At 45.6% G+C, this 20,776-nt stretch overlaps 1 protein-coding gene across 9 annotated transcripts in view; it reads right to left on the bottom strand.

Annotated features, from left to right (window-relative positions):
• Positions 1-20,776, bottom strand: part of PAM (peptidylglycine alpha-amidating monooxygenase) — a 1,234,044-nt gene that overhangs the window by 187,375 nt on the left and 1,025,893 nt on the right. For all 9 annotated transcript variants that reach the window (XM_085632559.1, XM_085632564.1, XM_085632562.1 and 6 more), the window contains 2 exons: positions 12,117-12,233; positions 143-215 (listed from right to left, as the gene is read on the bottom strand). In XM_085632559.1, coding sequence (XP_085488685.1) covers positions 143-215; positions 12,117-12,233 — 190 coding nt within the window. The remainder of the gene's footprint in view (positions 1-142; positions 216-12,116; positions 12,234-20,776) is intronic.

Genomic DNA, 20,776 nt, shown 5'->3' with positions numbered 1-20,776 from the left:
GTACCAACCCAGTGTGAGCTTTAGATTGTTGACTTCAAGTGCACGCGGAGTCAAGGAGGTGATCCCTTCTCCCATTGGCTGCGCTTTGAGTTCCTCGGGCTTTGTCAGATCCATACAGAAGGGTTTTATTTAATTAACTTACCTGATGCAGAGCCACATCAGTGACCCAGTAATTGCCGTCCTTGTCAACAGTTAGTCCATGTGGCAAATAAAACCTGAAACACATTTAAAAAAAAACAGCATTAGTACCAATGTTAATGGGAAAGGTTTCACTCGACCACTGAACTAGGTAGACTGGTATTTTGTGGCATCCTGTACACAGTTAAATCTTCAATTGTGCTGAAGTGATTGACATTTTGATTACATTGGTCACATTTCCTATAATTAAACTGGCACTGAAAGCTTGATGTTGGTCTATGACTAAAGGGGAGTCTGTATTTAAAACACTTTTGGCCCATTAGACGCAGATGATGAAAGAGCCAGAGTGTGTTCTGCTCACTATGATTCTGAATATCCCTACTCAACAGCTGGGATCCTCAAACTGAAACACTCTCATTTAAACCAAACATTTCACTCCCAGGCTGTGAGGTTGTTACTATTTCAACATGTTAAGGTGTGCGGCCTGGGCACAAGCTGGCAGGCACCTTGAGTACGGAAGCAGGCACACATTGCTGCCTGGGGTCTGACCATGACCACCTTTGCCGCTGGGAAGGGGTTATTATAAGCTGATTATTGTACAGTGCAGTAGTACAGGGCTTCAGTGCTGACCTGATGCTCTCAGTAGTTCTGACCCCACTAATACTTGTGCCCTCCTCATCGCTATTGTCAGTGATATGCAGGCCGCATAACTGGTACCCAGACCCGCACTCTGGATTCTGCACCAAGCCATTCTGCCACAGTGAGAGAAGCAGGGGTTACATGTCTGCAAGCACTAATAGGTGAGGGGGGAGCAGGGGTTACATGTCCACAAGCACTCTTGGGTAAGGAGGGGTGCAGGAGTTACATGTCCTCAAGCACTCTTGGGTAAGGGAGGGTGCAGGGGTTACATGTCCGCAAGCACTCTTGGGTAATGAGGGGTGCAGGGGTTACATGTCCGCAAGCACTCTTGGGCAAGGAGGGGTGCAGAAGTTACATGTCCGCAAGCACTCTTGGGTAAGGGAGGGTGCAGGGGTTACATGTCCGCAAGCACTCTTGGGTAATGAGGGGTGCAGGGGTTACATGTCCGCAAGCACTCTTGGGTAAGGGAGGTGCAGGGGTTACATGTCTACAAGCACTCTTGGGTAAGGAGAGGTGCAGGGGTTACATGTCCGCAAGCACTCTTGGGTAAGGGAGGTGCAGGGGTTACATGTCCGCAAGCACTCTTGGGTAAGGGAGGATGCAGGGGTAACATGTTATGTTATGTTATGTTATGTTAGTAAGACTTGTATAGCGCGCAGCTACCCTAGGGTGTCCCGTCGCTTGCTGCAGTCCTCCCAACAACCAAAACAGAAAGGAGAATCAGAAAAGCGATGTTTTGAGCGCTTTCCTAAATGACAGTAGATCCTTAGAGTTTCTCAAACTAAAAGGAAGCTCATTCCAGGCCTTGGCTGCCCCTGCGACAAAGCTTCTACCAGCCCATCTAGCTTTCTTTATGATGGGAAGTACAATTAGTTTTGCTCCTAGGGAGCGCAGAGATCTTGCCGGCACATACCACCGAAACTGTTGTTTCAGACGAAGTGGACCTGTGTCCTGAAGTGCACGGAAAACTAAACAGAGAGATTTAAAAAGAATTTGCTTCTTTACGGCAACCAATGAAGTTTTTTCATTGAGCCGGCAATAGAGGCAAATTTCGAAGTTCCCGTGAGCAGCCTAGCTGCTGAGTTCTGGAGCATTTGAAGTTTTCTTAGATTACCCTCCTGCATGTTAAGATAAAGGCTATTACAGTAGTCAAGTCGTGACATAATCAAGGCCGTAACCACTGTAAGCTTACAGTCTGCCGGCAAAAGAGGTAACACCTTCCTTAGAGTCCTAAGGATATAGGAGGTGGCAGAGACCACAGCATTCACTTGATCATGCATGGTGAGATGTTCGTCCAGTACTACACCCAAGTTCTTGACTTTTCTGGAAGGAACTGGAAGATTACCCATAGTCTCAGGCCACCAACTAGAAGTCCAAAGATTAGCATTATTACCAAATAACATCACCTCTGTCTTACCAGCATTAAACTTTAAGCAATTTTGCGTCATCCAACCTCCCACTGCTCCCATACAATCATGTAGCCTTTCCCCCGACGCCCTCTCCTGGCCTGGTTGCAAAGAGATTACTATTTGAGTATCGTCGGCATATGATGTTAAACAGAAGCCGAAGGACTCAATCAGAGGGGCCAAAGGAGATACATAAACATTAAAGAGTGTGGGGCTCAAGGAAGAACCCTGCGGAACCCCACAAGGGAGGGAGAAAGGTTTGGAGACAAATTCACCCAAAGCGACTGTCTGACGTCTGTCGGAAAGGAAGGATTTAATGATGTCTGCAAGCACTCCTGTTTAAGGGTGAAGGAGGCGTGGGAGAAGTTAGGGGAGGATGGAGTCAGATGGGGGACACATTACATGCTCCCCGTGCCTTGGCAAACAATTGTGCTGGGGGCAGGGAACAGGTCAGTCCCAGACTCCCAGCAGCCCTCTCTGATAGTGAGTTTACTGGCTGGATCCAGTGTACGGGTACAGGAACGCTAGACCACTGATAATTGTGCGGAATAGAATTCTGCACGGAAACTCCGCTCTGCACAAGTTGTAATCGGAGCCCAAGAGTGCTACAGATCATGCTTCCTCTAATGACTCCTTCAACTATCCTAGTGATGGAACTCGAACATCAAAAATCAAAGTTAGCCATTTCAGAAAACTCCTAATGTAATCTGCCCGAGTCCTGCTTGTTGTACAAAACTCTGGCCCTCTGGTGCACAGTGGCACTTTTAACGCATTGCCAGCAGCCTATCGATATTCAGAGGTTAGCCAGTACCCGAGGGCTGCACAAGGGCCTTTTTTGTTGTGCTCCACCGTAATTCGTTTAGTATTGAGAAAATCTCAACTAGCTTGTGATGTTCGGTTGTGCTGTTTTTCTGCCCTCCCTACACTTCTTGACCCTGGTCGAGTGGCACAAGCTCTTCAGTGAAGCACTGCTTTGGGGAATGTGAGGTTGAGATGCTGCAGCAGAAGACAAGAAAAGTATATTAACTACTGGAAATGATCAGTAAAGAGGCAGAACAGTAGAGAGTGGATTGGAGAGTGTTCGAGTTTTTCAGTAACCAAATATGTGTCTGTGACAAGGAGAGCGGGGAGGATTGTCGGCACGGGGCTGAGTGGTGGGAGGCTCGGGAATTCACGGGCCCTATGTTTTATAATCCACAGGAAGACGCATGGACAGCTTCAGGAACTGAGGCTCCGACTACAGCAGACGCCTTCCCCTTTAACTGGGATGAACTCTCGGACTACCCCGCCCACTTTGATGACACCCTGGGCCCGCAGCCAATAAAATACGACCAAGAACAGTTGGGGTTGTGTATGAACACCGGAGCGGGAGACCTGGAGAAGGAAAGACGTGAGAAGGAGTTTGGAGACGGAGATCGAGAAAGAGGAGAACGAGAACGCCTTGAGGACCGAGGACGGACGTCAAGAGGAGAGAAGCCGGAGACAGGAGGACTCCGCAACCACGTGTCGCCGAGCCGCGCCCACGGAGGAGCGTGGCTATCCCAGGTACGTGACCGTTTCACGGGCTGGGTCGGGAGGCGGGAGAAGGCGGACAGTTAAGCTAACGCCACTCGCCGACTCGTTTGTCTCTGCACTATTCCCTTCCTCACTCGCACCGGTCCCATTGCACCACGGCCGTAGCCTAAAGCGCACCTGAGCACCAGAGTGTTGTCCTCACTTCCCCGTCCCCGTGTGAGAATAACTAGAACTTGTTTTCTGACCGCCACCTTTGCTTCTGTCTTTCTTTTGGGTCGCCGGCACCTTGGAGTCCTCTACGCCGACACACCTGCCAGAAGGACGGAACAACACAAGGGAAAGACCCCGGCGCCACTCTACCTCGACGGAAAGCACAGATTCGTTTACATATAGACTAAATTCCCCATACCCGTTGAAACAATCTGGCTGCGCCCACTAAACGGGACTTTATCAAAATAAAACCTTCTCTGACTAGACGTAGAGTCCTGAGTCATTCATCTCACCCGCTCACAGTGTCTCTTGGTAAGACATGAAGAAATGAGGTGTATAAAGTGTTTTGGCGGGGTCCCTACTAAATTGTTGCCATTAACTGTGGGATTTGGTTCGTTAGAAATATCTTTCATGTAGAGCATTTTGCTGAGATTTCTTAAAGGGGTGCGTTTTTTATGCTGGAGGTTTCAAACCCTGAGTTCACTTACATTTAAAAAATCCCAGTCCCCTACTAGTGGATGCTAAGTGCACTCAGTTTGTACTATGCATATTTCCCCAATAAAGAAATATATATTTGTGTATATATGTGTATATACATATATATACACACACACACACATATATGGATGAGGCAAGGGCATAGGGTCACCAACATTAAATTTAAAAAATGAAAAACTTAAAAAGAAAAATAGAGGCAGTGAGAAAAAATCTGGCTGTAACATTGAGATGTGCCACAGGAACCTATCACAGCCTTGTGTCCAGGTTGCTGCATACCCGTCATCCCCGTCTAACCTGAATGCATTCCCTGTGAAGTTCTGGAGTAACCGTCACAGAGCAAAAAAAAAAGTATGTGAGAAGAAAGGTGTAGGTAAAAAATGGGTAACACGTGGCATGCGCGGGTGATGTGGGATCCCTGCTTAAGGAACGGAAATCAATGGGCAGAGACATCATTGTCTGGGAGCTACTGTCCAACTCTGTGTGGTGAACTTCCTGCAGTCAGAAGTCCTGAAACCTTCTGGACCATGTAAATTCATTCCACAAAGAGTGTTTCTGAATAATGGCAGATACAGAAACCAAAGAATTACTCAAAGAGAAGGAGCGCTTCCAGTGGGCACTGTGGAGGGTGAGGTCTGTGTTGAGAAAGCCTATGAGAGCCTACACCGCAGACCGGTTTATAGCATGTATCCAAACGTAGAGACGCGGGCAGTGAAACATTCAATCATATGCATTTAGGCTCCGCTATCATTTTAGGAAAACGAGAAGGTGATGACAGCGGTGTCATTAAGTATGTGCGAAATATGAAAAATGGCCTAACAGCAGGTAATCTCTCATGTCATATGAGCCACTTGTCATTTTTCATCACCTAATGATCCATAATTGTCTCATCCTCCCCCTGATCTGATCTGGGGGGTAAGGCTTGCCAGGTGAGTCATGCCGCCTGCCTTGAGATCGCTGACAGATGGAGCAGACATCACTGCCCTGCAATCTGCTGTCTCACGAAACGCACAGCTCATACACAGCGAACCCTTTCGCACTCCTGAAAAAGAGGTCACCGTCAAACACTATACACTGCTGAACAGCTCCTACAAAAAGCTATTATGTTCCCCAGCATAAGACGGGGGTATTTTACAGGAATCAGATTAAACATTGTAGCTAGTCGCCTTCTGGATCCCTAGAGCAGTTGACACAGTCCACATGGGGTAAATGTCGACACTACAAAGCCACGGAGGCTATTACTCGATGCGACTACAGCACCAATGTTGGAATAACAGCTGACTAGTCCAGAAACAGTTCAAGCCAGCTACCACCTTCTGCCAAAGATTCACAATACACATTTAATGCTCAATCCATGAGTGCGATAGTGAAGGGTGTAGCTTGTGGTGTATGACTGAGGGACGACGTTGACAGTCAGGAGAAATGCGGCAATTATACCCCGATATTGTTTGAACATACCTACACGCGCCTGCTAATTTACGACGTCGCCTCCACCTGTTTCAACTCCCTCCGCATCCTCCGCAAGACCTTCAAGTGGACCATTCCCCTGAATGCAGAAAGAGCATCACCCACACACTCATAACTAGCAGACTGGACTACGGCAACGCTCTCTACGCCGGAATCTACAAAACCCTGCTACACAAGCTCCAAACCATCCAGAACACCGCAGCCAGACTCGTCCTCGGAACCCCAAGACACGAGCACATGATCCAGCACCTACGAGACCTACACTGGATCCCCATCAAAAAGAGAGTAACCTTCAAGCTACTCACCCACGCCTACAAATCCCTCCACAACATTGTACCCAAATACCTCAATGAAAGAGTCCCCTTTCACGTACCCAAAAGGAACCTCCGCTCCGCCGACCTCACCTTGGCAGAGACTCCACACATCCGCAGAACCAGAGCAAGCGGAACAGCCTTCTCCTACGTCGCAGCAAAAAGCTGGAACGAGCTCCCTGTCAACATCAGATACTCCCCCACTCTTCACACCTTCAGGAAGAGCCTCAAGACCTGGCTCTTCAACTGACCTGGAGCTGCACCGGCCAGCACCTCCCCCACCCAGCGCCTTGAGACCCTCAAGGGTGAGTAGCGCTCTTTATAAACCCCTGATTGATTGAATGGTGATCCTATTTACAAAAGCATTCATGCCTACGAGAAGTAATACTGCATAAACACTCATGTATTCTTACATGCCGTTAAAAATCTGCCCAAGAAATGCCCAACTCCCTATTGGTAAAAGTGCAATGAGGATACAACCATTTCTGTTTGTATTAACTATATATGAAAAGTCCCATAAACAGTCCAGATTTCTTCCCATTTTAGATATTTGAGGCCAATTCACAAATGCCTCGAAGAGTACATAAAACAATACTACAGGAGTGCTACTTTATACATGCATTTGTGAATACGCTCCCGAGATTTTACCTGACTGCACTTATTTAACCCCTTTAAACGAGTTCTAGCAATTTCCATTTGGCAGCTCTGTATGTGGCATTAACGTTCTGTGCAATATTTTAGGTCTGGCGTTAGGAAAAACATTTGATTTTACTAACATTATATGTACAATATACTTACTTAAAGGGGCTTTCAGCCACCTCTCTTCATTCATTTGTCTGTGGTTTTGTCATTCACATTTTGCTTCACCCACCATAGCATAAGGCAATGGTCGGCCTACTTAAGCTACTGGTTAACATCCCTTTGAGTGACTGCAATTTACTCTTTCTCAAAAAGAAAAATTCACACACAAGGCAGGCAGAGTTTTAGTTTTGTTTTTACTTTACAATAACTTTAGTGTTATCTTTGTGTTTAGAGTCTGGTGTGATAGCAGAGCGCTTGTCATGTGAGCAAAGGGCTCATTCCAGCTTTATTGGATCCCATCTCTTGCTAATGCTGCCGTAAATTCCTGTCAGAGAGGCCTGGTTTGTCTGACTGCTGCTATTTCACATCAGCTCACATGAACATCGAATATAATCTAATCAGTGTGCTCCATAAATCTTGTCAACTTAACTATCCTTTTTTCGTAACCTTACTTTCCTACTTTCTTTCTTTTCATCATCTTTCTCGTTTGCCTTCTCTCTCTCATTTTTTAACTTCTTCTTCTCTTTCTTTCTTTATTTGTTTATGAGTGATATATAGCGTGACCTTGTTCCGAAGGTATCAGAATGCTTTACAGAATAGGCATCATAACAATACCATGAGGTACATAGAGACTAGAAACAAATTAATGGTAAAGGTAAAAAGAGTACACGGTATACAGTGGGATTTGTAAACAAAATAGCAGCAAATACTCGAGTTACACAAAATGTAGATAAAGATACATAGCAACATTATATAAAAGAAGAATCCAATAGTCAAAAGGATATGTGAATGCAAAGGTTCAGAGGTAGTTATGGTAGGGAGTTGCCCTGGTAGGGAGAGTAGATGCACAGTTTCCCCCCCCCCCCCGAGGTAGTGAATGAACATGGCCTCTTATCGCTAGCGTTCATGACAACTTAGCACTTTACAGAGAAGGCACAACATCAAAAACATGCGGCTCATAGAGAATAGATGAAAATATATAATGACGTAAAAAAGATTAAACGATATGCCGCGGAGTAAGTAAAGAAAATAGTAGCAAGTACCCAAGTTACATAAAGTGTAAATAAAAAATACTTAACAGTAAATCAAAGAGGGATACAAAAGACAGTGTACACAAAAGTTCTGTGGTAGTTGTAAAAGGGAAAAGCAAGGGTAGGGGGAGTAGATGCACAGTTTTCCCTGAGGTAGTGAAGCACAGATTTGCGTGGGGGTTGCAGTATAACATAGGTCCAAGGCTCAGGCATATTACGGTGCAACCAGAGGCAGTGGACAAATGGAGGGTGGGGTCTAAACGGGGAATGGGGACATGGCTCAGTTCTCAGTGAGAGAGGAATTCGATGGATAGAAATATTTTTACTTCTTTCCCGAAGAAGGATGGGAATGGTTTGCATCTGATCTCAGCAGGGAGAGAGTTCCAAATAATTAGGGCAAATCCAGAGAATGAACGGTTATAGGTTTTCTTTTTCTTGATTTTTGTGGCTTGGTTTTTGGGAGAAATGGGGTGGCTATACGGGCGAGCATCATGATCCATTGTGGAGGTGTGTAGGAGGGGTTGGGACAGAAGGAGAGTGGTATGGATGTCATTAGTAATTAATGGCATTTTCTCTGTGAAAAAGGAAGCAAAGGTTTCATAGTTAGGAGGTGCTTTGTTGTTTGTGGAAGCAGGGTCGCTTTTACAGGTAGATTGGTTTCTGATCGGCAGTGTCAAGTTGATTTTGAAAGAAACTGCTTCCTAGTTCCTAATGTACCTATTGTAGGTGCTGTGTCTTTGACGTTCCAGTTTGTGGTTGGCTCTTTCAACAAGTCTAAGGAGTTGCCTTTCTTTGTTAACCCCTTCCATGCTGCGCAAATTCCGCCGCTGTGCTGACGGAATCTTGCGCGGGCGTGGTCATGACGGAACGGTTCCGTCATGAGCACAGCTCAACCGTGGCTCATGACGGAACCGTTCCGTCATGAGCACCGAAGGGGTTAACATAATTGTTGAACCAGAGGTTGGCTCTTTTGGACAAGATTTCTTTTAGTTGTTTAGGGGCATCTTTCTCTCTTTCCTTCACCTTCTTTCTCTTTTGCCTGCTCTCTTTCTTTTCTTCCTCTTTCATTCTTTTCTTCATTGTTGCTTTCTTTGTTCCTTCATTCTTGCTTTCTTTCTTTTGTTTTATCTCTTGCCTTCTTTCCTTCTTGCTGCCTGCTTTCTTTCCTTCTTCCTTTCTTTCCTTCATTCTTGCTTTTTCTTTCCCCTTGTCCTTCTTTCTTGCTTTTCTCTTTAAGTTCTCCTTCTTTCTGTCCTCCATTCCTCACTTTTCTTCCTCTCCTTCTTTCTGTCTTGCCTATTTGTTTTTATTTCTTTCTTTCTTTCCCGCCTTCTGTCTCAAAGGGAAGAGGCAGGCAGCCAATGCCAGACTAATTGTTTTTTTTAGGTCTGTCTTAGCCAAGCATTTTGATTTTACTAAAATGATCTACATAAAAGACATGCATATAGGTGTTTTCAACCAGACTTCATCAATGAATATGTGGTTATGTCATTCACATTTTTCTTCCACGCACTCCAGCATGCATCAGAATTAAATTTGTCAGCCCACTTCAGCCAACGGCTCACTTCACTATGACTAATGGCATGCTGCCCTTTCACAAGAGCACATCCGCCCACAAAGTACTTCATTTCTGTGCCAGAGACTTCAATAGTAGTGTTTGCTCTTTTGAGACCAAAGAAACATTTTTGCCTTTAAACAATGTGTTTTTTTTTTAAGTTAATGAGGGCGTGGAATCTTCTTAAACAATAAAGTTTTACAAAAACTATGTCAAAACAAAATAATTGGTATAAGACTAGCGGCCAACGTCAGACCTAGTGGCTTTGCCAGTGCTTGTTGTGCCTTGTTTCAGCCCCAGTTTTAACATTTCAATAAAAACGAAGTGTTGTATGAAATCATATACTACACTGCGGATCATAAAGCGAGCAAGAAAACAAAATGATGGATACAGCTATGCGGAAATCTTTTCTGATTGACGACGTATAAATTCAGGTGTTTAATGATTTCCTGACAAAACGATTTCAGTGCTGGCAAGAGATCTCTTGCTTGAAAGTTTCTCCCTTTAGAATCCACTAATCAACCAAGGAATAGAGGTAGTTTCAAGCTGCTCTTTCCGGGCTGGCAGGTCAAATGTCTACTGATTCCTAAGCTATCTATCTTAAGTAAAGAAGTGAAGCCACAGGGAGGTGTTCACTGTGAAGGTGCAGCGTGGTGGCATCACCGGGCTTCTACCCGAGAAGCGAAAGCTACTGCATTGGTATTGTAACAAGGGAGCCCTCGAGGTGAGGGCTCAGGCACTCAGCTGTGGAGAAGTGAACACTGTCCAGTACATCTTGACACTGGCCACTTGAGAGCACTAGGTACACAGATATGTTGGGTTAGAATATCATCCAGATGCAGGGCCAGAGCCACAGACCAGCGGCTTCTGCCCGAGCTGCCGGAATTCTGCGCAAGTGAATGTAAAGTTCAGGTCATACTGTGCTAGATCCCATTCTTCTCCCTTCCAGGGAATCGGTACTGAGAAAGGACTAGAGACTTCATACTTTATTTCAGGCATTCGAGAATCAGTGGTTATAGCACCTATCACTTAAACCAGTACCCTCCTTCGTGACCATAGGTGCCTGCCTGGACCCCTCAACACATACCGGATGGAGGAGGATTTCACCTCCATCCAGAAATGCTAAATGTGGGGCCAGGGGTCTGAATGCATCCACGCTATAACCACCTGTGGCACCATCTGGGGTAAAAGCAGGCCCCCCAGACATGATTTCGAGTTAGACGACAATGTTAATCTATAGCTAGTTAAATATGAGGGTGCTATAATAGAGAAGAGGGACTAGACATTAACCCATTTACCACTGTCAGCCATTGCAGAAGTCAATCAATGCTGAGAACTGCACAGCTTTCTTCTAAATTATTTGGAATTCAAAGAAATTACTTCAAGACATGGCATGCATTCCAACATTTTGGAAGAGGAAAGTAGAAGATATTAAAAAACATAATTGGGAGGATGTATTTCTTCCACTGACTTCCATTGAGGCCTGAATCGGGTCTAATGGCATGCATGGGACTTGCAAGTGTACTGCTGCAGGGTCGGATATGAGAAATGTAAAAAAAACTGTGATCCTTATCTGTCAGGAGCACGGAGAAAGCACTATGGCGAAAGCGTGACAAACATGTTGTGCACTTGCCTGCAGGAGCAGGTTACTGGCAATGTATACTCCAAGTCTCACAAACAAGTCGCTGTCGACTGAAGCTTGAAGAGGAATTGGTTCTTTGCATGCAGGAATCAGGAGGCGGTAGACTAGCCTTGACATCAGTAGTCTCCCGCCTGAATCGGAAGGGTTGGAATGTATGCAGTGGGTGTCAGTAAGTATTAGGCAGCATGGAAAAACCACATGGAACAATATCCCAGCATGTCAATGACATTTATAGTTTGTTTTATAGAAAAAAGCCTTCTCTTTGGAAGGTTGTTTCTATTAAACGGAAATAATATTGAGCAGGCGGCACTAACATGGTGGACCGCCTCGCACTACATTTGTAATGGAAGTGCTTCTGCGGTGTGCCAGAATCAACATACCTGGAGTTTTAACCTTGGAAAGTGTATTTACTAACACCGAAAATATGCCCCTATGGTTGAATTTCATCATTTTTAATACACGAAATATACACGAAAATGTGTTCCTATTAAAAGGAAGAGAAAGGGCCTTCGCAGAGCGGGAGGAAAAATTCACAAATGTTAATAGGGGTTCAAAAGTAAGGAGTCCGTCCTCTTTGGGCAAAAACAAGTTTCTGGTCGAGAAAAAACTAGGGCAATGTTTTTTCACTTGATTTATTCATGTGGACGTTTTCACTAGGTGTAAATTCTACTCACATATGTTTTTATGCATGCAAGTTCTCCAGGATTCTCCAACTCCTTTGAAGGTTGGAAATGTGGACAAAACACTGGAGTACGTGTAAATGTTCACCTTTTTTCTCATTTACTTTGTGACTTGGGCCTGCAAACCTGTGTGATATAGGAAGATATACTCAACCTATATAAATAATGTATTGTTAATAAATCCCATTACCCATCCCACAGTACGATAATATGATGCATAACTTACATGTTCTTCCCCGTGGATTGCAGAACAGTAGAGGTGGTTGGGTCCACAACAAGAATAGTGCTTTGCTCAATTGGCCCTATACCTCGCATCTGATACACAAATTTCCTGTCGAAGGAGCTGTAAAATAACAAAAAAATACACATTTTAGGAAGAGTGTCATAAGCCACACAATAATATGCAGTTAATTAATCATAAACTTGTCTTAATAACACAAACATGTGTAGCTTCTTTAGTAATTAGATACCGGTTTTTCCCTGCTGCTGGATACTGGGGCTTGTCAGCACAACGGACGCCGCATCCTGGAGCAATAACGCTGCCTGAACTCACCTGCTGAAGGGGAGAGCCTGCTAATAGAGATCCACGCATTCGGGACTGCGAGGACCAGGGAGCCGTGCGCGCTCCACACCGGCTGCACCTGGCCCTCTTCCCGACTCCTCCCCTGCAAGGTACATTACGACTCGCGGCCCCCGCTTCGCGGGTGCCGCTCGAGGACCGTTTCCCTGCTGCTGGATACTGGGGCTTGTCAGCACAACGGACGCCGCATCCTGGAGCAATAACGCTGCCTGAACTCACCTGCTGAAGGGGAGAGCCTGCTAATAGAGATCCACGCATTCGGGACTGCGAGGACCAGGGAGCCGTGCGCGCTCCACACCGGCTGCACCTGGCCCTCTTCCCGACTCCTCCCCTATCTCCGCCCCCCTCCTCTATATTATCACAATACAGTTCTCGCGCGCTAGCGGGACGCGTGCGGGACGGGAGCCGGGGCGAAGACCGGGCAAAGAGCGGGCCCTCTGAGGCCCTCAGAGTCACGAGGAGACCGGACTGGGGTAAATCCCTATTCGCAACATCTACGAACCGTGAGTCTACAGTTTGATACTGTTAATATTAACATGGCTGACATTGTAGCTATTAACTCTCCTGCTAAACATGGTGTTCCAACCAAAGGTACATTGGTAGACTATTTTAAAAAGATGGCAGTACCCACGGACAAGGAGACTACACTCGATGAACGAAGGGCCGAGCGACGCCGTTCCATAGAGTGCATGAAAAATAGGACATTACTGGACAGTACATCTCCTCTGACTTCGTCCCTTATTGTGCTAAGCCCTTCTACCTTGACGCAGGAGGCGCTAGCCATGGATAACGTCCCAGAGCTGTTAAGAACAATTGATCCTATACCCAGTAATTTTAACTCCTTACCAGTTTTAACTAATGTGTCTTCCGCTTATACTTCTACTATTTCTGGAAAGGAAATCGATATTGTTATTACTCCAACTGAACCGAGGGCTAAGACCACTATTAAAAAGGCAGGGAGGGTACAGGTGTCCAAAGTTATAAGGCCCCCCCCGCTCAAGAGAAGAAAGAGGTTAGGTAACTTGCCAATTCGCAATATTAATCACACTGATTTTGGCAAGGGCCCCACACAAACTGAGAGCATTGCATCACTGACAAAGGCTCCATTACCACTCTTAATTACACGCGACTTGGCTGTAACACCCTCCACCTCCCTGGTTCTTCCCCCTCCTGACTTGTCTCGCTGTCCATTGCTCCTACCTGAACTATGTACAGTGACATCACACCTTGAGAGCATCGAGAAGCTGATTAGATCGTTCACTCTACCCATCATAGAAAGATTAAAAAATATAGAGTCACGATTGGGGAATTTAGAATCTTTATTCACAAAAAATCCAGGGACACCGAAAGATTCCACACATTACCCGTCTCCCCCTACGGATTCAGATCCACCTCTCACGCACACTAGGATTAACGAGATAGGCAGCTCCAATTCTCAGTGTAGGGATAAGCCCACCCTTACCGCAATTAATCCAAGTCATGGCCAACATGTAGATGGTGAACTAAGGAAGGAAATAATAAACCCTAACAGAGTAACATCCCCAAACGAGAAGGGGGAGAATCACTTCTCAGTTATAGTAAGTGATTCACGTAGCCATCAAGTTAATTTGCCCCCAGAGGCGGTACCATATGTGGTGGTGTTAACTGAAGTTCCACCTCTGGATAAGGGCAGAAATGAGGGTTATTATAACCTAAAAAACAAAATCGTGCACTGGCTTAGGACAAATAGACCCCTTCCCCCTAACATCAATGGAGAGATACTGCATGTGCGGAGACTTCCTTGGTTGGGCCGTAGAACCAAAGATCTAGAAGGGGATGTAATCATTATTAATTTTAGAGACCCCAATGCAGTCAAATACATCTTAGACTACCCTCTGGGCTCTACACGGGGATCTATAAACCCCCGTGTATTATCTTATTTCTACCCAAGATCAACAGTCTCTTATAATGTACATCCCAGGGCTCCAAGAAAAACTGTGGCCCTTTTTCATCCATTCGTAGCACCATCTGCTTCCCTTGTTCCACATTGTAACATGCATGTACCTAGTCACGTGGCATATGAAAAAGTAGCAGAATGGACTACGGTTCCACCTAGAAATCACAGAATGGGACCTCGGAGGGTGAATTACACGCTACCATTTACTCCCCTCGAAGTTGATAATAGATTTGGGGCTTTATCAGGAGTTGATGACTGTGATTGACTCAGTATTTCCTTTGGCTATGGGCATAGCATACATGGGGGCCAGGACGAGGGTATGGATTTGATTTTCAAACGGCCGACTTGCTGTCCACACCATTCTATCTCTGACAGGCAACTTATGTCCTCACTGGTGGGTCGCTCAGGGCCCCTGGAACATGCTCTGGCGGCCACAGACGAAATAGCTACCGAATCTTACTGTTCCGCAAACATGGAGAACGGGGTGGAGGCGGTGGGTGGCTGCTTCCCACGAAAGGCCAAAGTTCCACAGGGGCCCTCATGCAACGCACAAAGTGCGCGGGAGGTCTGTGCTCTATTGAGGATAGAAGAAATTACCCCGCACGAGGCTTTTATGCCTGTAACTAGAACTTTGAGGGCTTTAGAGATTCTGTCATGGAACGTGGCTGGGCTCCCCAATAAGTTAGGCAATACTGATTGGGAAACCTTTATCAAAAAACAGGACATATGTATGTTCCAAGAGACGTGGTCCAGAGAAAATCTTAGCCACCCTGGTTTTGCTACTTTTGATATTCCAGCTAGATGGGGCGGGAAGGGACGCCCGTCTGGTGGCCTATCAACATGGATTGCATGTCATTTAGGTTGCACTGCCGAGGTGGTAGAAACTAACTCTCTGGATATCCTATGTGTCGTCCTGCGTTGGCCCAATGGGGCGGGTCTGAGACTGGTAAATATATACTCTAGACCGGTTGGAGTTGCAGCCACCTCAAGGACACTGGAGGATTTAGGGCTTTTTCTTGACTCCCTCACTGGCCCAGATATACTCTTGGTCGGAGGGGATTTCAATATTCAGTTCGAACCACTCCCGGCGTATCTAGATGGGATCAGCAGTGAGGAGGATGATTTCTGGGGAATTCAGAGAATTACAGGTCCGCCAGCCAGGGTAGCATCACCTCTCCTATTGCAAGTTCTAACATTAATATTGGCAAATTCACTTAGAGCATGCAATGGTAGGTTTAAGGGGGATAATCCGCCCAAGCCAACTTTTAATAGACCAAGGCAGGAGTCCCGGATCGATTACATACTGATCAGACTCCAAGACTGGAAATTGGCATTAGACTTTAAAATTGCCCAAAGGGCTGATAGTGATCATAACCCCTTAATCCTCTCATTAGCTGCGGATGGTTTTCTCAGGCCAGAAACTCGGGGAAATGGTTTACCTGCCCCTAGCCTCACTCTGTCTAGCAACAGACGAAGACTAAGGTGGGATAGACTATTAGAGAAACCGAATTGTATAAGGGCTATATATGAGCAAGTGGCTGTAACTTTGGAAAGAATGGAGAGCCTTCTCCCTCAATTGCCCTCGTCGGAGGGCTGTTCTTCCCTTGAGGATATCCATCAGACTTTTTGCGCCAACCTAGCTGAGGTATTGAATCCTGTGGTTCGGGGCAGGAAAACGAGGAGTGAAAGAGCCTCTTGGTTCAACGCCAGCTGTAGGCTGGCAAAGAAAGATCTCCTTCAAGCACTTAAGAATAAGGAAACATCCTCTGTGATCAGGGAAAAGAGGGTGGCCTATAAGTCCAGTCTTGAAGCTGCGAAAATAGACTGGGATTGGGAGAACTGGTCAGAAATAACATCTGCTCTCAAAGTCAGAGATTCCAAAAAATTCTGGCACATAGTCAGACATGGTTCTGCTGAACCTGTTAAGGCAATAGATGGTAATGTTACAGCTGAAGTCTGGGAAAAACACTTCTCGTCCCTTTATAGCAGTGTTGGGATAGACCAAATGGGAACTCCGCCTGAGAGCTTAGTGAACCCCACTGATAGTTGCATGGTGCTGGAAGACTTTAAGCTGGAGGAAGTGGAAAGGGCAATCACCTGCCTTTCTTTAGGAAAAGCGCCAGGCTTAGATAAGATTCCAGGTGACCTCCTAAGGCACGAAGTCAGAATTTGGGCATTCTACTTCCTGATACTGTTCAACGCAATTATTCATGGGATGGCACTTCCCCCAACTTAGCTGGGGGCGGAGATTGTGCCCATTTTTAAAAGGGGCTCACCTTTGCTCCCCGCCAATTATAGACCGATCAGTCTGATAGACGTTCCACAGAAACTCTTTGCGAGGCTTCTGCTGGATCGACTTTTGGACTGGATTGAGGAGAGGGATGTCCTGAGCCCTCTCCAGGCTGGGTTTCGCCAGAAGATCTCTACCGTGGACCAGGTCTTTAGGCTGTCCCTTATTTATTGGAAAACAATACAGCTGGAGGGTGGCAGCCTCTATACTGTATTTGTAGATCTAAGGGCTGCGTTCGACCTTGTTCCGCGTGGTAAGCTTTGGGAAGTCTTGGCGAAAGTTGGGGTGCCAGCTGATCTCCTGAATATGATCATCCGCCTCCATACAAACACCTATGCCCGTGTGAGGTGCGGTGCGCAGGGTGTACTCTCAAACAAGTTTCCCGTTGAGAGAGGGGTTAGGCAGGGGTGCGTACTTGCACCGACCCTGTTCTGCCTCTTTGTCAACGGGGTTATTGACCATCTAAATGGGGTCCCCAATTCGGATGTCCCGAAGTTGGCGGGAAGGAGGGTCCCAGCGATTATGTTCGCTGATGATACCCTCCTTCTCTCCAAGTCACCTATGGGAATCCAGCGTGTTCTGGATGGTTTTGGGGACTTCTGTAGAGAGCATGGATTGGAAATTAACACCACAAAGACCAAATTTATGGCCTTCAATCCGCCACCCAGGTTTCACCGCATTCCTCGCATTGGGGAAAATGTATTAGACCGAGTGAGCACATTTGAATACCTTGGTGTCACACTCAACGAGGAACTGGGGTGGGGTCAACACCAGGAGAAAACAAGGCTGAAGCTGGCGCAACATATTGGTGGAATACTAGCAATGGTGGGGAAGAATAGGTCAACCCTTAAACCCATAGGCCCTCCTCTTCATATTTATAGAGTCCAAGCAAGAGGAGCAGTTACCTATGGGAGTGAATTATGGGGTCATAAAATCCTGGACAGCCTGACAAAGGAGGAGAACAGATTCCTTAGGTGTCTAGCAGCTCTTCCACCGAGCACACCGCTAGTGCCTTTACGACTTGACCTAGGCATTAGACCACTGGAGGAAGAGTTGGCACTTCGTCCTGTGATCTACTGGCGCAGATTATGGACAGTGCCTGAATTGATTCACTATAGACAGGGTCTCCAGGAAGTTCTCAGCTTCCCAAATTCGGGGAACATTCCTTGGCTTAAATTCATAAGGAATAGTTTGATGAGCCTAGGACTAGATGCACTATGGAACGATCCTGGTAATGTTTGTCCCAAACTTTCTAAAAAGGCTCTAACCAAGGTGTATCATGATTCTAAGGCTCCTTCACTCCGACCCTCCAAATCCCTAGGGTCCCTAACAAACCAATTCCTTTTTATGAAGAGTACATACATCTTCGAATCGGCCTTGGATAATGTTTACCCCGTAATAATTAGGAAGCTCTACCTCCAATGGAGGCACGGGTCCTTGCCAATTCGTGCTTTCACTAGCTCCTGGTCCCAGTCGACACCCAGTATTTGCCCGGCATGCAGCGCAAGTGAGGAAACTGAGCTGCATTTTATATTTTTTTGCACAGGCTATACTGAGTTCCGAAGAAAGTGGATCATTCCCATCTGTAGGAACCTGGGCTTCGTAAGGTGCCATCAAGCCTTTAGAATTCTTAAGAGCGAAACAGCCGCGCACATTGTCTTCGCAGTGGCAAAATTCTTGGGGGCTTTCTGGCACAAACGGAAAAAATACCTAAAAATGTCGATTTGATTTATGCATGTAATTAGTATGTATTAGCTGTTTGGATGCATTATTTTTGAAGATTTTATTATTGTTGCCAAATGTTTTATACTGATTTTATGTGCTTTTATGGATTTATTCCGAAATAAAGTTTTCTTGAACTTGAACTTGAACTTGATACCGGAAAATCTAGATACTAAAATACACTTCTGTATGCATGTCCACACAACATACAGAAGTGTATTAGGAGGAGGTGGCAGGCGGTGGCGCCTCTGCGCCAATGGAGAGGAAATATTGACTCGTGTGCTATGTATCTGATCCCGTCAGGGAAGTTTTGGCTCCAACCAATGTGTTCATCATGAATGTATGCCTCAGAGGGGCCTCTCTGTACAATTGGCAGCGAGATTCGTGAAATTCATCAAGGCCGCAGTAGCATTACTAGCTGCTGGTCAATCATAGGAGATTATGGCGGGTGACGAACCCCCCCCTTACTGCACGATGCACAAGCAACTACAGACCGAGAAATCTGAGTTACTGACTTCCTTCTTGCCTCCAGCTGTACAAAGTAGGAGGCCACATTTTTAGATTGAAATACTTGATCTTAATACCCCCACTGGATCCTTTTATCGTTTTAATTGATTAATTATTTGTGTGTAACATAATACTTTTATTAGATGCCGATGTCTTCTAAGGTGAAGTCTTTTCGCTGATTGTAATGAATTTAAGTAATTGTGCAAAAAATACATTGATTTAATTTGTATCTTCTAATATTAATTAGATACGGGAAAATCTAGATAGTAAAGTGCACTTCTATATGTATGTACGTACACACAACGCTGTGGCAATATTTGCTTACGGCAATACAGAATTATTGAAAAGAACTCAACACCAGGTGGCGCAATAACCTAAAGAAACTACGTCTCCTGGAACGTAATAACAGAAAAAAATAAAAGGTTTCTTCTAGCAGGAGTGGGGAGTTGTTTTAGGCATATCTGACTTGCATCAATCCGCTACAGATGGAGACCGTAACCTGCTAGCACCCTCTGTCTCTGTTCACCATGATACAACGGATGTATATTATTATAACAGAGAAGCAGTGCTTTAAATGGAAAAAAAAATAAGTACAGGTACTCTTAAAATGAGCTTTGAGTGTAGCAAGTGGGCGGGGCCAGGGGCGCCGCCGTAGGACTACGGTTTGCAGTAACCATTGACATGAAAGTAGGACTATTTGACAGCTGTCATAGACATAGAAAAAGGACTACAAGACATATGACACTTCTACTATGTGGCCGAATACTTATATATTCTTGAGTGCGCACTCACAGAAACAGGCAGCAATGCTCACACAAAGCATTCCAAGAATGTCCTTTAAAATACCTCCCTAGTGTCTGGATTCTCTTCCTCTTTCACTTGCTTTTCTCACACACACACCCAGACACACACACACACACACACACACACACACACACAAACAAACAAGCGCACACAAGCAGGCAAACACCCAGACACACAAAAGACAGACACCCACACAAAAGACTCAGGTTAAATAAAGGCCATTTTACACCCCTTATCTCCCATGGCTTTCTTAATTGCTGCTATTGCTGCTGTCAGCGGGATGCCTGGATTCCAGTGTGTGCACAAATGCACACCATGGTGTGAATGTGATTGACAGCATAGGACCAGAACGGACCCTGCTCTGTCAAACACAGCCTGGTGGTGAACACCGGACATTATGCAGATGAGCTCTACTGAATTGTTTAAAGGTGGCTCAGCTTGGGCTAGAGGCGCTTTGGTTGTCAGACAGCCTCGTTCGTGCGCGTGAGCCAAAGCAACAATGAGCCTACCTTTGATGAGTACCGGTACTCTCCTTGGCAGCAGAGAAGTGCCGGTACTCAGAGCGTTAAAAATGAGAAGTGCCGGTACTCAGTACCGGTGAGTATCGGCCCATTTAAAGCACTGCCGAGAAGTGAGTAGTTGGCAGCTCCTGAATCCCAGGCCCCGACCCAGAAAAAACAGGAGTTTCTCCATTTGTCCACTAGGGAATAACCAAGGAACCTGTCCCTTGAAACCCCCTTATTCTTATGCTAGGGTGACCAGATTCTCAAAATAACAAAAGGGGACAGGTCATAGACATAGAAGTAGGACTACGGTTTGCAGTAACCATTGACATGAAAGTAGGACTATTTGACAGCTGTCATAGACATAGAAAAAGGACTACAATGACAGCTCCCTCCACAGAACAAGATGAAGCATTACAGACAACAAATCCGCGGTCTTTTATTGGCACCCCTCTCCTTTACACAGCAGCATTAGTACTTTTTATTACATTTACACTTTTAAGGACTAAAGCATATATTTGCCAAAAATCAATAAAACATCACA

This window comes from Triturus cristatus, chromosome 2_1, assembly GCF_964204655.1.
Source record: "Triturus cristatus chromosome 2_1, aTriCri1.1, whole genome shotgun sequence".
Taxonomy (NCBI): domain Eukaryota; kingdom Metazoa; phylum Chordata; class Amphibia; order Caudata; family Salamandridae; genus Triturus; species Triturus cristatus.
This window is presented reverse-complemented; position numbering and strand designations above follow the sequence as displayed.